The 18,293-nt window shown below is 40.2% G+C and overlaps 1 protein-coding gene across 1 annotated transcript; it reads left to right on the top strand.

Moving 5' to 3' along the window:
* Positions 1-1,481: 1,481 nt before the first annotated feature.
* Positions 1,482-17,087, top strand: ube2d1b (ubiquitin-conjugating enzyme E2D 1b). The gene is made up of 7 exons (XM_049563943.1): positions 1,482-1,664; positions 4,580-4,643; positions 10,050-10,081; positions 12,267-12,344; positions 14,055-14,160; positions 15,701-15,794; positions 15,909-17,087. The coding sequence occupies exons 1-7, from the start codon at positions 1,641-1,643 to the stop codon at positions 15,952-15,954; spliced, it is 444 nt and encodes a 147-aa protein (XP_049419900.1). The 5' UTR covers positions 1,482-1,640; the 3' UTR covers positions 15,955-17,087.
* The last annotated feature ends 1,206 nt before the right edge of the window (positions 17,088-18,293 follow it).

Genomic DNA, 18,293 nt, shown 5'->3' with positions numbered 1-18,293 from the left:
CCTTAAATACAATTCATCATGTATACTTAAGAAAATATGCTAAATGTATGTTTGAGATTTTCAGATGTTTTTTTTCCTGGCTATTAATTTCTGCAAGTGCATTCTGTTTGCAAAGTAAATCAGTGCAGACTTTTCAAATCAATGTGCAACTAAACTGCAGTAGTGATTATCTAACATTGGCAGAAATTAATGCAGATTTTGTGTCAGCTATGGATTTTCAAAACTCAGGCACGTTTAAGAGTATGTTAATATAGCATACTGCAAGGAGATGAATGAAAACCCATGAATGCCTCGAAAAATGCTTAAAAATTGTAGAGTGCAACAAAATTGCACAAAGTTTGCTGTGATACTAAGTAGGAAATACATAAAAAGTAAGCAATGCTGGTGTAGTCTACCATCCACACCAAGTTTGATCTGTTAACATCATCACCTTGAATACATTAATACAAGGTGTGTTTGTGTGTGTATATACCTATATATATATATAGATATAAACACATACATACATATACATATATATATATATACATATATATGCATGTATGTATGTATGTATGTATATACATTTTATGTATAAAATTGCAAAATAAAATTGATAACCTGCACACTTTCAGCACAGATATTTGTTTTTACCAAAAAAACAAACATGGACCAACTATCGATAAAACCAATGCAAGCTCTTTGACAATTTCTCACTTGACTTCTCTATTGTTGCCTTCTCTATCCTCTCTTTCTAACCTGTAAAATGTCATATGCCCACTGATGTCATGATTTACACTTCAGGTCACTAAAAACTTGTTATGTTTTGATCCAGATGAGAACCAACTTTTCAGGTCCAGAATCAGTTTTTTAGTTGAAATGCTCTGAGTGGTTAAAAATTATGTGAGGGAACTGGGGTCCATGTTGGTGGAAAAGGGCATCAGAGGTCCTTTGTCCATGCCTTGACAGGTCAGAGGCATGTCTGATTCAAGGAAGCCCCACTGTAAATCAGGGGTATGAGTTACCGGCATGTTCCACTGCTGCTAGATTAGATTGGGATCTGGGTAATTTTAAGGCCAGGCCGACGCAGGTCTATATATGCTTATATATACACACATACATATACATATAGCCTAGGCTATATATATATATATATATATATATATATATATATACACACACACATATATATATGTGTGTGTGTGTGTGTGTGTGTATGTATAACGTAACTTTTAGTATATAAACGTATATTTAAAAAAAAATCAAAATTAACCTAACTACTTAAAACTACTTACTTAGAGTATTTTGAAAGCAAAACTACTTATTAACTGTGTCTTAAACATGATAAAAGGTGATAATTTCCAAAAAATAAAACAGAACCTGTGACTTCAATGACTTCTAATGGCATTCTCATAGATATAAATCCCGTCACAACAAATTGCAACATTCAGAACTACGTTTCCCATAATCCACTTTGGGAGAAGCGGCCGTAAAAAGGAGAAAGCGGAAACAAAAGAGGTTTTTATAAAAACACAAACACATCCCCGGCTGTCGAAGTACTCAGGGAATAAACTACAGCCATTGACTTCGCCGGCAATAATATTTTAATTGAAAGAAAGAGCCAGTCGTCGTAGGTTGAGGAGCAAACTGCATCAGTCAATATGGCACTGAAAAGAATACAGAAGGTAAATTTGACTGACTAGCTATGGTTGCCAGCTAACGGTAGCTAACTGGCCCAGCTGAGAGTTTATTTCCACAGAAAGGTTCTTTAACAACGTTTTTCACGCTATCTCTGCATTAAAGCAACTTCTGGCTAACTTCGTAACGTTTTTTGAAATAATCTGTTTGTTGTCAACTCCCAAAACATATATAGCAGCTAATGACAACTTCAAAGTTCCATGTTTTCGTGCTAACAATTTAGCGAGCTTAGTAACTGTTTAGGCTGCCTCCATGTCAAGCTGTCACTGTTTTTGAAGCTGTCACTCTGTCCTGTAACTTGTCTAAGTAGTAATTGGACAGCAGTCCTGTTGTACCTGTCCTCTTTGCGGTATAAGAGCACTGCAGTGACCAGTGAAGTTACTTCTCAGTTCAATATACCATTAATTTCTATCTGCTTGTTCGTTTGTGCATCTTAAGTTATCTCTGCTATTTGAGTAGTGTTGTCAGGGGGAACTGCCTCAGTAGAATTTTAGAGGGTGATAGACACCAGGGATGCATCAGCTATCACCAGACAACCTCAAATCCTAATGAAGGCCAAGATTTGCATTGGAAAGTAGGAAATAACAATGATGCGATAAAACCCAATGATTCAGCTAATTGTGTGCTCTTGATGAAAGCTTTAACATAGATAGAGCTCCTAGGGAAGATCTTGAAGGCTCTCCTACTCCCTCATAAAATTCCTTTCCAACCAGGAGGTAACCTTAGGGAAGGATGGCTGAGGGAAGGTGTAGGCCTCTTGGGATAGTTATTTCTCACTGAAACATCAATAAGGCATGTGTGGTATTTGGTGAAGTGGCACTGTAAAAACTATTACAGGTCAATATCCCTATGGAACTAATCATTCTTTTAAACACCACACCCAAAGTCATTGTGTACCCTGTACTCTGCTGATACTGCAGATATTTGTTAATTATGAACTGTTATCTTAACTTTTTATTACTTACATTTGCGATCTCACATTACCCTGCCATATTTTTCTTGCTGTAAATGCTTTGTGATTGCCCAGTGCAGTGGTTGCCAACCTTTTTCCTTAAGGGACCTCTTTTCTGTCATTGAGTAAACTCATGACCCCTGACAAAGTCAGTGTAAAACAACTGATAAATTGTACAGTATCTCAAATAGTGAACAAAATATTAGCAGGAAGTTTGTGTAAAGTTTTTGTCAAATGATGTCAGGAATACCTCTGTTTGGGCTTGGTAATTAATAACAGCAAGCCTGTCTGAAAAACTGGGGTTTTGGAAAGATATTGACATTTATCAGGCAAGAGCCCTTTTTACACAGAGGTGGTGGTATTCCCTTCTTTATGGCAGCTGTGCATTTTTACACAGAACCAAACAACGGTGACATCGTTCTGCTCCAGTGTATAATTTTAGACAGCATGCTGGTATCATGGAGGCAAAAGAGGCGGGTCATGGAACAAAACAGCCTCAGACTCTAGTGTGACATATAACATTCCCCTTGGAAGCATTTTTCTAAACAGGAAGAATGGCATAACATGACAATAACAATCATTTACCGTCTTTGTTATATGGCAACTGATCTCGTCCTCTGCTCTGAGGGTAAGGAACTCATGCTTGGGCCTCATCTTTTTCCCAATTTGCAGATGTTTTCATCTGCTGTTCTTCTTTGAGTTAGCTGCTGATTGCTATCAGCTACTTTTTAAATCTGTTGTTGGTGGGTTGTCCACATAAAATGTTTTCAAAACATCACACCTGTGTTGCCCATGATCCCTTCCCGCTGGCTGTCATGTACACACTGTTGCAGCGCTGTTGCTACTTTGCCAACTTGAAGGCGAGACAACTCTTCCCCTATTCCACTATTATATCCTACCTTTTATATAGAACAAGGGTTGCAATATGTTAGTTTCAAGGTATACCGTGACATAAAAGTTGTCGCTTATCATACCCTGTACATTTGCTTATCTATGATACTGAAAAAAATGCAACTGGATGTTGAATCTCCCCTTTATGTTAGCTATTTTTAAAGGGGAGACTTTTTACACATACTCATATTAACAAAATGGTGTCAAGTTTCACTTATAGTAATAAAATGTTTGTTCAACCAACAGTAACCCCGCCATTTTCATTTCTTTAAGGGTCATTCTGACTGATAATATAAATTCTGTAGTGCTGTGATACTCCTGGCTCTGATTGGTTGTTTTTATTCAGGCACGGTGGATTCTTGCAAATGCCATCAGAAGCAGAGCCAGAGGAACCATGTTGGTTTCTTCACAGATTATCTGTCAGTGACAGTGACAGTTTCAGGAAATATGACAAATTGTTATTGTTACATTTTTTTTAATATAGAAGTAAGCTGAGCTAACATCTGTTGGAAGAAAGGAGAACATTGTGGAAGGGGAAAAAGGCGGCAAATTTATTGGTGTGAGATTGCGTAAAAAAAGAAGTCTTAACTCAGGGTCCACTTACTTAGAATTTTCCCATTTCCCCTTTTTGCTGTTATCTGATAAAACTTTAGGCTTTAGTTTTATGGCTTGTGTGAAATAGAAAAAGAAAAATGTGTAGATATTATCAGCATAAGTCTTAACTCAGGGTCCACTTACTTAGAATTTTCCCATTTCCCCTTTTTGCTGTTATCTGATAAAACTTTAGGCTTTAGTTTTATGGCTTGTGTGAAATAGAAAAAGAAAAATGTGTAGATATTATCAGCATTAATCATTAAGAGAGCAGCATCACTTACAGAAACTCAACCTTCAGTCATCAACAGGAAAACCACGGGAGTACATCACAGTAGTTGGAGTCAAATGTGATCTCAAGTTCCTGCTGAAGTTAAAGAAAAAAAAAAAAAAAAAAAAGCAGTTTTACGTTTGATAAGTGCCCATTGAGGTGAATAACTAACAGGGTGTTTCTGCTGTGTTGAGTAGGAGCTGAATGACTTGCAGAGAGACCCTCCTGCACAGTGCTCCGCTGGACCAGTGGGGGAAGACTGTGAGTACATGTGCATGCATTTCATGTTAGAATTTCTCAACTTAGTGTATTGCTGCTGCCTGTTTGCAGTTTTGTTGTTAATATGTTGTAACAGCACAGAATCTTGCCAAAAATGCTTTTCTGAAAAGAAAGTGTTTCACCAACTTACATAAAGCCAATAGATAAGGCAACTGAAGAATCGCACTTTGCCCAAGGGACTGACTTTGAAGGCATAAAATTTAAATTTTCTCTGAAAAGATAAATGTAACAAGGCTATGACATAAAAACGACATTTTTTTGTGGGTAAGTATTGGAGAACAGCAAAATAAATGTAGTAAACATAAAACAAGAAAGAGCAAGCGAATGCAGCTGCTACTGGTGTATTGATACTGGAGAAAAAGAGTATTGAAACCGTTTTATATACTGAGAATCGATATGTATCGATAAGTCAGTATTTTGGACAACACTGCTGTGTGCCACCTGTGAATCTTTTATTTATTTATTTTTTAATCTTGTGAACTTTGCGGCATGTAAAGACTTTATTGGGTTTGAGTATAACATTTGGAGCAGATTTGAATAGGTGGATTTTGAGGAGTGATTTGAAGGTGGATGGATTTGGAAAGTCACGGATGTGTATAGGGAGGGTGTTCCAGAGGGAGGGGGCGGCTATGGAGAACGCTCTGTCGCCCCAGGTTCGGTGCTTGGTCTTGTGTGGAGGCGAGAGGAGGTTTTTGTCGGATGATCAAAGGTTGTGGGAGGGAGTGTGGTGGTGGAGCATGTCCGTGAGGTAGGAGGGGACCTGGCTGTGGAGGGCTTTGTGGGTGAGGAGGAGGATCTTGAAACTGATTCTGTACGGGACAGGGAGCCAGTGTAGGTTTTGCAGGGCAGGGGTTATATGTTCACTGGAGCGGGTGTGGGTGAGGAGGCGGGCAGCAGAGTTCTGGATGTACTGAAGTTTGTTGAGGACTTTGGATGATGAGCCGTAGAGGATGCTGTTGCAGTAGTCCAGTCTTGAGGTGATGAAAGCATTGATGAGAGTTTCAGCGGCAGAGAAGGAGAGTAATGGACAGAGATGGGCAATATTTCTGAGGTGAAAGAAGGCAGTTTGGGCGAAGCGGCTGATGTGATGTTCAAATGAGAGGTTATTGTCGAAGATGATACCAAGGTTGCGGATGAATGGGGAGGGAGAGAGTGTGGTATTGTCAATGCTGAGGGTGAAGTTTTGTGTTGATGTGTCGATTGATAGCTTCAAGGGTCAGTTAAAGACTCACCTGTACAGACTAGCTTTTGATTGTTAGGCCGTATCGACTGTTTTATCTGCCTTTTATCTGGTAATCTGATGGTAAATAATCAGTTGCTGATTATTGCTGATTCATGTACAGTGCTTCCATAGGCTAGTTTTTTACTAAACTGAGTTTTACAGCTTTGACCACCAACAGACTTAACATACTGAACTATAGATAGTTGTTTGAAATAGAGGACAGTCACTCTTGCCCAGGGGTGAGTTGTGGCTGGTTTTGAAGCTTATGTAACCACTGTTCATACCAAGGTGAGTTTTACATACATTAGTAAACTATAACTATAAAATGAAAGGATGTTTTGCTGCCTCTGGCAGCAGTTGTAGACTGAGAAAAAAATAACTTAATTGGCTGACTGCTGGCTACTTTTAAGGTGGAACATTTACTTGTAATGTTACTCAATCAGCTCCAGCACCTTAAATTTCAATATAACAACTTTGACCATTCCCTTAGTCTTTTATTGTCTCTCTTGGATGACAAACACTTTTAGTAATAAGTGGATCTTCATGAGTTTAAAATATATATATTAATTTTGACAGGATTATGTGAAGTGCATATATTCTAATCATCACTTGGAGAAAAAAAAGGCAGTGAGTAACGTCGTTTCTATGGGCTCCGGCATTACCCACACTTGCCTGAGAAGCAATTTATGCACAAACCCACTATTTTTAAATATCCCACTTAGAGAGACTCTCACTGCAGCCTGTTATATTTTGTTCTGAAAATATTGGCATGCAACCCCGTTCTGTGGACAATAAATGAGGTGCAGTCTTCCCTCTGTGCCACCGGTGATGAGGAAATACAGTCACTGCTAGACAGAGCAGTGAGTGACAGCAACCCCACTCACATTAAAAGTGCTGTATGTAGTGGAAATGCAAAAAAGACCTAGGGTCCCAGGGACCCCCTTGAAAAGGAGATGCTACATCTCTCAAGTAGTCTCGCTACCAGACAATCAGAGATCTCCGCCTTCTGATAGTCTGGGGACACTCCTTTCTAAAGTGTGTTTAACACACCGGCGAAAACGGCTGGCAACAAAGCAACGCCTCTTGCATTTTTGAAAAAGACGCGCCTTCTCGGAAATGTGCGCTCCCCCTTTTCTCGTCCGCAAGGAAACAAACACACAGAGAGCTTGAAAATGGAATGCGAGAGATTAAACTCTGTTTTATCAAACGTGTGCTCAGTCCACAAGATTGTGGAAATGAAGGACTTACAGCGACTTTGTTTAAAACTTTTAACGCAGTCGGACTATGTTTACAAGCACAAGAGTTCAGCGAGCCACCAAAGGACCGCCCTGCAGATTTACTATTGCTTCTGCAACATAGGGAGTTTTTTAAAACTCTGAAATTGTATCCGCCCATCTAAACACAAAATCAGGGAGAAAGTCATCAGTCTTTAGTTAAGCAAAGCGTCTAAAGACTGACTTGTGAGTCTACATCTCAAGTGGCTATCCTTTAATAAATTTCAGTTTCAATGCTTTGGGTCTAGGTACCATGTCTGAAGGGTAACTTTTGTTTCCAAATGTACTATAGAGACAGAGCGCAACACATCATAATCTTAAAACCACGCCCCCGAAGGGGAAACGAGGCCCCCCCCCACTTCTTTGCTCGTTTGCTGTCATTCTGCCTCAGCAGCCGCGCCTTTAAGTTTCCACGACTTAATTGCTAGCTAGCTAGCTAAAAATATTAGCTATAGCTAGCTAATAATTAGCCAATAATAAGATGACAAGGATTATTTTGGCACGCTATGCCTACCAGAGAGGCAACGGTATATTGATAAGCTTCTTCACCTCAGTCTACCTCAGTGTCCCTTCTCCTTACCTTGCTTGTCTTTGAAAAAACATGAGCAGAAATCGGTCCGCTACTCCCCCATCTCCACATTTTCCCCTTACTGCAATCCGAGCATGATGTGGGGATTCTTTTTAAAGAAGATGAGCATTTCGGCATGCTCAGCCGTCATCCTGCTCCTACTACCGGCACACGTTGCTGTTTTGAGACATGCCTCTACATGCTGGTAGATTGAGTAGAAGTGCTCGAGCGGACAGCTGGAATGGACTGCTTGAATCGCGGCGCGCTGGGCATAACAGAAGTTGCATTCATACTGTCAATGTTTTAGCTTAACATACAGTTAAATGTTACTCTAAAAAATACATTTGGAGGGTTTGACAAAGTGTTTGCTGCACACATAGGCATACCGAGTGTCAGGATCCCACAATTTCTTCCCTGTTGAAGCCTCCAGTTTTATTGCCTGTATCCACTTTTGTCCTTTACAAGGTTACGTGTTTCTGCTCAGCAGCTGATAAAAGCTAAGCTCTGGATTTTTAGCCTTATTGGCCGTGCAGCCCACCACACAGCAATTTTTCGGCATTTGGACTTAGGGTAAACTCAACAGGCTGGAAACGGAGGGGGGACGTGTGTTTTGATCGATAGTCGCAGTGTTTCACCTACAATGCCTGGCATAGGTCCGGCGAGCCGCCATGCCACGAGACCCCCCGCCCGGCGAGTTGCCATGCCAACGAGACCCTTCCGCCCAGTGAGCACGGCGGCTCAACGGGCCTACGAGACCCCCACCGGACCTATGCCAGGCAAAAAATCAGAAACAGACAGAGGCTCTCATCGCTCTCCAAAGCCTCGGCGGCTTCCCTTGAGGCCTCTGAAAACATTACGCCATTGAAAGACAGAGGTTTTGCTGAAAACTGAAGCCTGTAACTCTGGGTGGCAATGGTTGGAAACACCCAGGGGTGAATTGCGCATGCGCGCCATTCTTCCTCTTTGGCCTGGGGGGGTTGAAGCTCAGAACTGGGGCAGCTACGCTCTCTTGCGGCGACAGTCTGCACTGCGCTCTTTTGTTTTCTCTCTTTTGAAATACTCGCTTATTAATTAATCGATAATTGATCGTTAATTTTTTTGATGATCGAATAATGAATTTTGATCGTTTGCCCATCCCTAGTGGAAAGGGGCTTTATTGTGGTATTTACTGAATTAGCTTTGAACTGTGAAGCATTCACCTACTGTTTTACATAGTAAAATGTCTCTGTCTGAAACCGGAATTCTAAAATACATGGAACATATTAGTCCAACTGAAATCGTACTAAATCGAATTTCTCGAAGTTGGACAAACACACCCAGATAATGTGATGGGGAGTCAAATTACTCCTGCACGTATACAGTCAATCGAACCCAAACTGGCCTAGGCACTCTGCGCATGTTCCACAGTTTCCACTCCAGGCGTTGACCTGGAAGTCGAATAGCATTAAATGTGTAACAGAAGAAGAGAAGAAAAAGAAGAAGTAAAGTGTTCAGCACGTATGAAGTGTACAGAGCTATAAAGTTGTCCACCATACCAATTTGCCGCTAGCTAACCATAGCTAACTTGTTTGTCAGTTGTTTGGTCTGTGACGAAAGATGTCAACTGGAGAAATGTCCAATACTAACAAGCTGAAAGGGGACATATCACCAGCTATTGTAGCAGAGTCGAACATACTTCGGTCAGTAAATCGATTCCCCTCCCGTGCTTGTATACTGGGAAAAGGACAGTTAAATGGCCTTGTCAAGCTATTACTGTAGCTCAACTTAACCGTGCATGTAAACGTACTGAAGTAGATTTCAACAGTGAAGGAAAGGAAAAAAGCGAGTCAGTGACTGTGAAGGAAAGTGATCATTGACAAGTCCACCACAACACCACATTTCAGCACAGCAACTCAAAAGCTTAACACAACTGCTCTGTCAAGTTACAGTTGCAGAGCTATGATTGGACAATCCAGATTTGGGTGAAGGGTTTACAATTAATTATGAGCCATTCTTACATCACAACTTATTTCGGAAGCAAAATTTGGGACTAGAACTGGGAATACACTCTATTCCTGATAGAAATCTATCTGTCTCCTTTTCAAATAGTTTAGTAGGGAAAACCCTGCAGTTGGATTGTTTACCATTGAAATGACCCAGGCACAGGTTAGAGCCATAAGACTAGTGTAACCTGTACCTAACATCAAGAAAGCTGGGTTGGGGCATGGGCTTTTGTAGACACACTTCATTGTAACTGATGCATGATGACTGATGAACATTGTGTCTGTGACCTGTACAGCTTGCATTTTTCTGTGTCTCTCTCTTTCTCCCTTAATTGCTTTTAGTGTTTCATTGGCAGGCAACCATAATGGGTCCGGTGAGTATCACATCATCATGTAAGGCTTTCAGTCCCCTCATACACACTCATGTGCTTGTGCTTAATTGGAAATGGGCTCTTATCTTAGATTGGTTTTCAAGTAGTGACGAGCTCTGAAAGGCCTTCCTTTTAAAGAGTGGCTTGATTCTTTAATCGAGACATCATCTTCTGAAATAATGCTGGCGAGGGAGATTAAGGCCACTGCACACCAATTCTGTATTTTATGCTGGAAATTGTCACACACGTTTAAAAATAAATATGACCTCACCTTGTATCAGTCAGATTTGCACACTGACTCCAGAACTTTTGTCTGTCATTAAAGGTTTTGGGACAGATTTTCAGCATTTGTTTTTAGCATCCGTCAAAAGCCTTTAGAGAGTTGTTTGACCTAGAGGCAGTTAAGAAAATGTGGCGTAACCTGCTGGACGCATACATCTGCAACAAGAGAGAAGAACGGAGCACACAGTATCATTTCATAAGTGAGATAGGCTACTTTCAACAGGTCAGATGGTAATATTCAGATGGATGATGATGACAAGGAAGAGGTTGTGGACTGCACACAGACAGAGAGCACAACAGTGTGGAGATGGAGAGGGAGGATGGCTCAGGCTCTTTGGATAACTGTGGTGAGAGGATGGCTACAGCCAGGGAGGTAACTCCATCGGACAGAAGCAAGGGACCAAATGTGCCCTTCCATTTGTCTCATGTTGCAAATTTTTGCAATGAGTAGAACAATAAAATGCTGTTGGACTCAGTGTGCAAGGTTTGTGCGCATAACAATTTTAATGAATGACAGATTAAAAATACACATGCGTAAAATATGGACTTATGTTGTGTTCACACCAGATGGGATGTGAATTTTTGTGTCCCGTTAATAGTTTGAACACTAGAATATTTTGTGTTGACTCACTTCATACACGTGAATAACTTGTGTCATACGCGCTTGAAATTGCTGAATTGATGACTGAACTTCTGCCGGTACATCCTTGGCATCATATATCTCTGGAGAACCTCAGACCTTAATGGCTATTGCAGCGTGAATTGGTCGCCAAAGTTCAGATATTTCAGCTCTTGCAAATACGGGTATGACGTGAAATCGCGCTACTCACTTCATTCATGGCGCTTAATTCGCATCATTTGCATGGCATCCATTGCACCTCCTGGTGGGAATTCGCATCTAATTGCGTCTTTACATTGACTTAACATTTAATTTATTCAGGCAAATTGTTGTATTGCACCCAGTGTGAACACAGCATTAGTGTGCAATGGCCTTAGGTCCTGATAACGCGTTTTAGCAGCTGGAGGCGGCTTTTTGTAATTGCTTTTAATGAGAATGAACCTTTTTGCCTGCTGTTTTTGCGTTGCTATGCTCTAGGCATCTGCGATTTTGGTGGAGCACTCTGAATTGCTCGAGTTGAAAAAAGGTCCACCTCAGGACGGAAAAGAGCCCCAAGTCATCTCCGCTTTTATCACATTGTCCAATTGGAAGCTTTGAGAGGCGGGCCTTCTGTCTTGTTCATGACAACAAGTTTACAGTTGGTAAAAAATGGAGGCGAACCTGGTGCATGATCTCCATAGAAAACAGCAGGCGTGGAAACATATAAATGCAGTACTTGAAACGGCCATCATGGAGGTGAAGCTCCTGGACCAACTGCAGGTATTCCCTGTGATACACCGTCTTTTTTTTTTTTTTTTTTTTTAGGGTCTCATGTACCCACACAGATCTCGGTTTCTCTGTGCCAAACAAACTATTTGCTGACAGACTCACCCTCAACCGGAACTAGAGCAAATTCCCTCTGCCTCTCCATTTTGGGAATTAGATACTAATTACTGTGAATTAAATAAAATAAAAATTGAATATTGTAGATTGATTACATAGGGAAGTTGGGGTATGGAGGTGATTGGATGGTTGCCTTGCAACAATAAAAAGGCGTAGCAAGTGTTTAATTACTAGTGGCATTCAATTAAATAAAACCTGCAACCTGCAAAACGCTTTCTGTGTGATCGGGGCCTAAGGCTTTTAAATCCAGATACATCAGAGAGAGCCTGACTAAGCTCAACTTGCGTACACAGGCCCCTGTTCTCACTGTAGGGGGCTGAAATTTGCTGACTGTCAGTTATTTGGTTCCAGCTGAATGCTTTTCAGTGTGAAATGACAGCAGTGTTTCACTTGTCTTAATGTCAGGGTGACAGTCCTTACCAAGGAGGAGTTTTCTTTCTTACAATCCACTTCCCCACTGACTACCCATTCAAGCCACCAAAGGTAAGAGCTTGTTTGGTTCCTCAAAGCTTTGTCCTGCCATACTGTTGAATTTATTGCGGTGGATGTACAGCAGCCAACCCTCTGGTCCTGGAAACCTCCCCTATCTCATTTATAATCTATGGGATATTACCTGACAAGTTGTACATTCCATGATTGTAATGGGTGCTTGTTCTTCAGCTAAGAACAAGCAGTGAATTCATTCAGAATTCAGAATTCATTACAGTCATTAAACATATAAACTTGGAGGATATTATCAAGCTTATACTGTGGCCGCTTGCTAATAAAATGCCATGCCATCAAATTAAAAATATCATTTGTTCAAATACAATGATTTTTTATCTTTCACGGCTTTTCTGTTTGAAACATAAAGTAGAGAGTGAATCACAGAGGTTATTTACAATAACTTTCAAGTAGAAAATCCTCGCTTCACACACATAAAATCAAATGGCACTGACCAAACACTGCCTCATTTAGTTAGGTTTTAGCCACCTAAAAAGGTCAACCAAAAAAATATCTATCAGTTTAAGTCTATGCTATATTTAGAGTATTTTCACCACTTATGTTTTGCTACAGCCCTGTCCACAGCAGTAAATTGCTTAGCTTCTGTGCCAGTAGATTTGATTTATCAAAGATGATAGCAAAGCAGTACAGTACATAAAATAAGCACAATAGAGACGGCAGATAGGTCAGTACGCAATGTTTAACACAGCCTCTTTCATTGCAGGAATAAAAAAAGTGAGACACTTTCGCTGCCACCATATTTATGCCTCTGCACAGATGATAGCCAAGGCCGGACTCATTGTGTTTTCAGGTTGTCTGTCTGTCCCATTCTTGTGAACAGAATATCTCAAGAACTCCCTAAGAGACTTTCTTCAGATTTGGCATAAATGTCCACTTGGACTCAACTAATAAGATTTTGGTGGTCAAAGATCAAGGTTACTGCAACACTATTTGTCTTATTCTTAGAAACATGATAAATCAACAACACAGGGAATTTCTTCAAATTTGGCACAAATGAAGCATCCATGTTTTTACAGATATGGATGTAAACTGTAACTGCAACTTGACTGGTTTGCAGAGGCATACAACCCTGAGTTAGTAATTCTAGTTCATATTTCTGTTACATCTCTTGGCTAAAGCTGTGCCTGGGTAGGTCCTCGGCAGCGCTTAATAAATGGGATAAGGTGTATACATGCAACAGTATCCTCATTTTCTCCAGCTAGCATATACAGGTTTCTCATAAACAGGTCATAAACATCCCCATTTCTTACAAGAGGATGTGGCATTTACATGCTCAAACCAATAAACGGAATACTCAAAATCCTGATCATAAAAGGGTTATTCATGTCCATGTAAACACACTTTTTGACAAACACTATTCTTAGCAGGTTTGGAGTATGCACTAGTCTCCCACACTTACTTTTAGTTTGTGTTCACAACACCCAACTCTCCTCTCTTTGTTCAGCAGTGACACCATAACCCACCAGAAAAAGTGAAAAAGAAATAAACAGTTTACTTTCAATAACAAGAGGATTTTTTTTTCAATTTGACATGTTCGTAAGAAAGGCTTCATTAAGAACAGGGTCAGTACTGGAAACAGCATGAGAGCCACATGTTGGACTGAGCCTCCCTCTACAAGGCAAACACTCGTAGAGTAACTGTGAAGTGCATCTTCTCTGCTCATACAGACCTGTGTTACTCTTTTTACAGGTAGCATTTACAACTAAGATTTATCACCCAAATATAAACAGCAATGGGAGTATCTGTTTGGACATTCTACGGTCACAGTGGTCTCCAGCATTAACAGTGTCAAAAGGTAAGTACAGTGTCCTGTTACTCTCACTGTGTCAACTGCAACAGCAGCTCCACTATATCACTAGTGTGATCTTTTTTTCTTTTTTTAAAGATTCTTTGTGGGGGCATTTTAGCCTTTAATCAACAGGATAGACAAGTTGGGGGTGGGGGGTGGGGGGGGGCACAGGGGCGCCTGCTCTATCCACTGAGCCTCTGACGGCCCATCATTCCTGTGATCTTATGTCTGTTTTTCGTTTTATCTGTGTTTTAAGAAGCCCTATTTCTAAATGCATTTGAAGAAACTGATGTGGTGCTTTGCAGCAGTGTACAGTAAAATTAAATCAGTAATACACTAGAATCCATCTCACCTTCATGTTTAGAGTTTCATTCCAAAATACCACACTTTCAAAATCTCTCTCTCTCTTTCTATGCCTCTGTTTTCTCTCCCTCCCCAACCCCTTTTACACTGCCTCTTCAAGGCAGGAATGTCAGGCTGTTATGCCGCCTTGTTGTTCTGTATGAAAGGTACGATGGTATAATGAGCCAGCATCAAAGGTAGTAACAGCGCTGAAACAATGTCCATATGAACAGGATAGCCAGAAGGACAGGATCATGGGTGCCAGGGGTGTGATGTTATGACAACGTGTTATGATTGGGACCCACTGTGGGAGCTTAAAAGAGCAGCTGATGGCAGTGGGCAGCTAACTCAAAGAACAGTGAGTGAAAATGTCCACAAATTGGGAAAACAATGAGATTTGAGAGCTCCTTACTCTCAGAGCAGAGGACGAGTTTAGAACGGTAAATGATTGTTATTAAATTAATTAGTGTTATTACTAGCCCAGTGTGGCTACACATTTTGACAAACAAAGGCCTATTTCAAATAGACGCCTGGTTTGGTTGCCAAGCAGTTCTTTGGATGGCAACCCATTATATTCTTGTAATGGTCCTGGTCCAACTGGTTTTGCCACCTGCAAAACGCTCGGGGCCTAAAGGCCTGAACATACTCGGGCGGAACGTACGCGGAACAGACTCTGCGAGGAACGTCCGCAGTCATTTGGGCTTCCACAGTCGAGCACACTTCTGCATTGTAGTTTCCTGTAAAAATGTCCGTGAAAAATCCCCGCGATGTGAAAAATAAATGCCGAGCAGTCACGGGTGTGAGGAGTGGAGTCCGTGCGGTCGTAAAATCTGAGCTTTGCGTGCACAGGACTTGCGGACCTCCGTGGAGTCCGTTCCGCGTATGTTCCGCCCAAGTATGTTCGGGCCTTAAGGGTGTTTCTACATCCATTTATGGCAAACTACGGGTGTGGAAACGAGGCTTGTGTACATGCACTTAGCTCCATAATGATTGAGATTTTTAAAACAGAATCAGGCTTAAGCGCAACTTAATAAATCTCACAGAAAGAATGCATACCTGTATGCACATCTCTGCCTTTGTGCGTACACAGATGCATCTGGCCCCCTGTGACCACAAGTAGGGATCTATGTGGGAGAAGCTCAATTTAAACATATGTTGTCAACATATGCACTGATGTGATCTTTTAAATTCCTCTTTATTCCAGTTTTATTGTCCATATGTTCATTGCTTTGTGATCCAAACCCAGACGACCCCTTAGTTCCAGACATAGCACACATGTACAAGAACGACAAAGACAAGTGAGTATCCACACAGGCTCGGGTAGTACTTTATTGTCAGTATTAACGTGTGTGTGTACCTGGTGTTATCAGTGATTATCAACCACTTACTTCACTCTTTTTTTCTCTCCTTAGATACAACAAAGTAGCAAAAGATTGGACCCAAAAGTATGCCATGTAAAGAGAAGAAAACATGCTGAGAATTTTCTTTTTCCTTCCTTTTTTTAAGTCACAGCACACTGTAAATGAGTATGGAATCATGAAGTAATCTTAGGTAACTTTCATCAGACTGAACTGTTATTAACATTATTATTAATCTGAGACCATGACTTGTATACATTCTATTTGTTTTTGAAAAGAAGTAAAGAGTTTTACTTTGAGCAGATGAGAGAGATTGGCTCTGGTCATTTGATGGATACCGTGACATTTCAAGTCACGTTTGGCTTGTTGTTTTTGCATCAGTGAAACTTTATTTCAACAGAAGTTTATTACAAATTGCTTTGCGGCATTCTTTACCATTCAAGTAAAACTAGTGGATCGAAAGACATGAGTCCCACCATATGCCATTCAGCAACAAGCCTTTTTTTTTTCCAAGGAGCTGAGTAATAGTGCAGCAGGATAGCATATATGTTAGACAAGCTGCTCCATAACTGGAAAAGCCCAGCTCCAGTCCCTGCAAGAAACCCACTCAACCATGGAGATGTGGAAGGGTGAATGCCAAATATGGAAGCCCCACATAATGACATGTCATTCCGTGGGTGATGGAGCGTTTTGTTGAGTTCTATTGCATCTTGTAGCAGATGAAGTGGAATAAAACTATGTACTGTTACAATCTTGCAGTTTCCTGAAAATGGATGCAATTACAAGTCAAGTCACATATTACTGTCTTCTTCCTCCTCTCCTCCTATTATTATTATTATTATTATTATTATTATTATTATTATGACTATTGTTATTAATAATAATTATATAGTATTAAATGCTCTGGAACATTTCTTTTAAATTAGAGTTATCACAATGTAAATCTGTCTTCAAATGATGTACTCCTTTCCCCTGAGAATAGCAGTGATGTTGGCTTTATGGTTAGATTTACACAGGCATAAAGATCTGATTTTTAACCCAGTGAAAGCCGTACCTGGGTTAAATGTGTTCTTCTATTTGACCTCCAGTCTGTCTGTATATCTATCTATGCTATAGAAATGATAAAAAAATTTTTTTTCCCATTTTCTGTTCCTGTGTAAACAGTCTCTCACTTGTGTCTTTGAAGCCTGAGTGGCACCTTTTGTACTGAATTAAAGAATGGTACAGTTTTTATCATGACTTTGGTTTTTATCACAGAACTTAATGTTGATGTGTGGAAGGCAGCCTGTATTTTCTAGACTTATTCTGTTAACATGGTCTAATTTAGTGATCAGATTGTTTGGTATTAATGTGGTTAAGTCAGTTGCAAGGATATAGTTAATTAAAAGTAAAAACTAAAACTAGGTGTGATAAAACATTTAAGTCAACTGAAACAAAAGTAAAAAACAAACTTTAGAAGAAAACGAAAAATAACAAGCAATATTTTGTACTTAGAAAACGAACTAAAATAAAACAAAAAATATACAGGAAATGTCTTTTGGTTTAATCTTTGTCAATTTGGTAAGATTAGTTGACACAAGCCTGAGGAGGCATTAGTGCAGATGTTTATTTAGACTGGGATTGCCACATGCAGAGGTGTGGACTCGAGTCACATGACTTGGACTAAAGTCAGACTGGAATCACAAATTTGATGACTTAAGAATCGACTTTGGCTTCCATCAAGCCAAAAGATTAAACAGTATGCTATTTAAAGGGAAATTTCGGTTTATTTCAACCTGTCTCCTATTGTCCTAAATTTGTTTCAAGTGACTAGTAACATAAAAATAATAGTGAGCAAGTTAGCCGTTAGCCTAGATACAGCTGGGGCGCATAGTAGTGTCAGACCTGTTAAAACATAAGTGAAAGGGCATACCTTCAAGTGCAAAGTTAGTCCACTAAACAAGCTTTTTTTCCACAAAGACCGCCTCATATTGTTAGGATAAATGTGAGAACATATAGAAAACGGCATGTAAACATGTTGTCTTACCTTACTGGTGTGCTGCCATGATTGATGGCAAAACTAAGCTAATTTGATACAAAACTGTATAATATGTGACAGTATATAATCAGATCATTGCAGTCCTAATATGTAGTGTCTTAGAATCTCAAATTAAATAAACCTGCCCTGCGTTCCAATACCCATACTATCATACTATTTAGTATGCCAGAAAAAGAATTAGTGTGTCCCAGTACATAGTATGTCAGATGCAGTATGCCAAAAGTACCAGGATGTTCTACTACATCCGGTCATATTTCGCAGTATGCATGTCAGCATGCTTCTTTGGCCATTCTGACCCACAATCCTTTGCGCAGCGGAAGTTACGTCGCACTGTGTTAGGGTTCAACTATGACTACAATATAGAAAAGATTCTACCAGTATAGGCAGTGGTGTAAGTGTGG

This window comes from Epinephelus fuscoguttatus, linkage group LG20, assembly GCF_011397635.1.
Source record: "Epinephelus fuscoguttatus linkage group LG20, E.fuscoguttatus.final_Chr_v1".
Taxonomy (NCBI): Eukaryota; Metazoa; Chordata; class Actinopteri; order Perciformes; family Serranidae; genus Epinephelus; species Epinephelus fuscoguttatus.
This window is presented reverse-complemented; position numbering and strand designations above follow the sequence as displayed.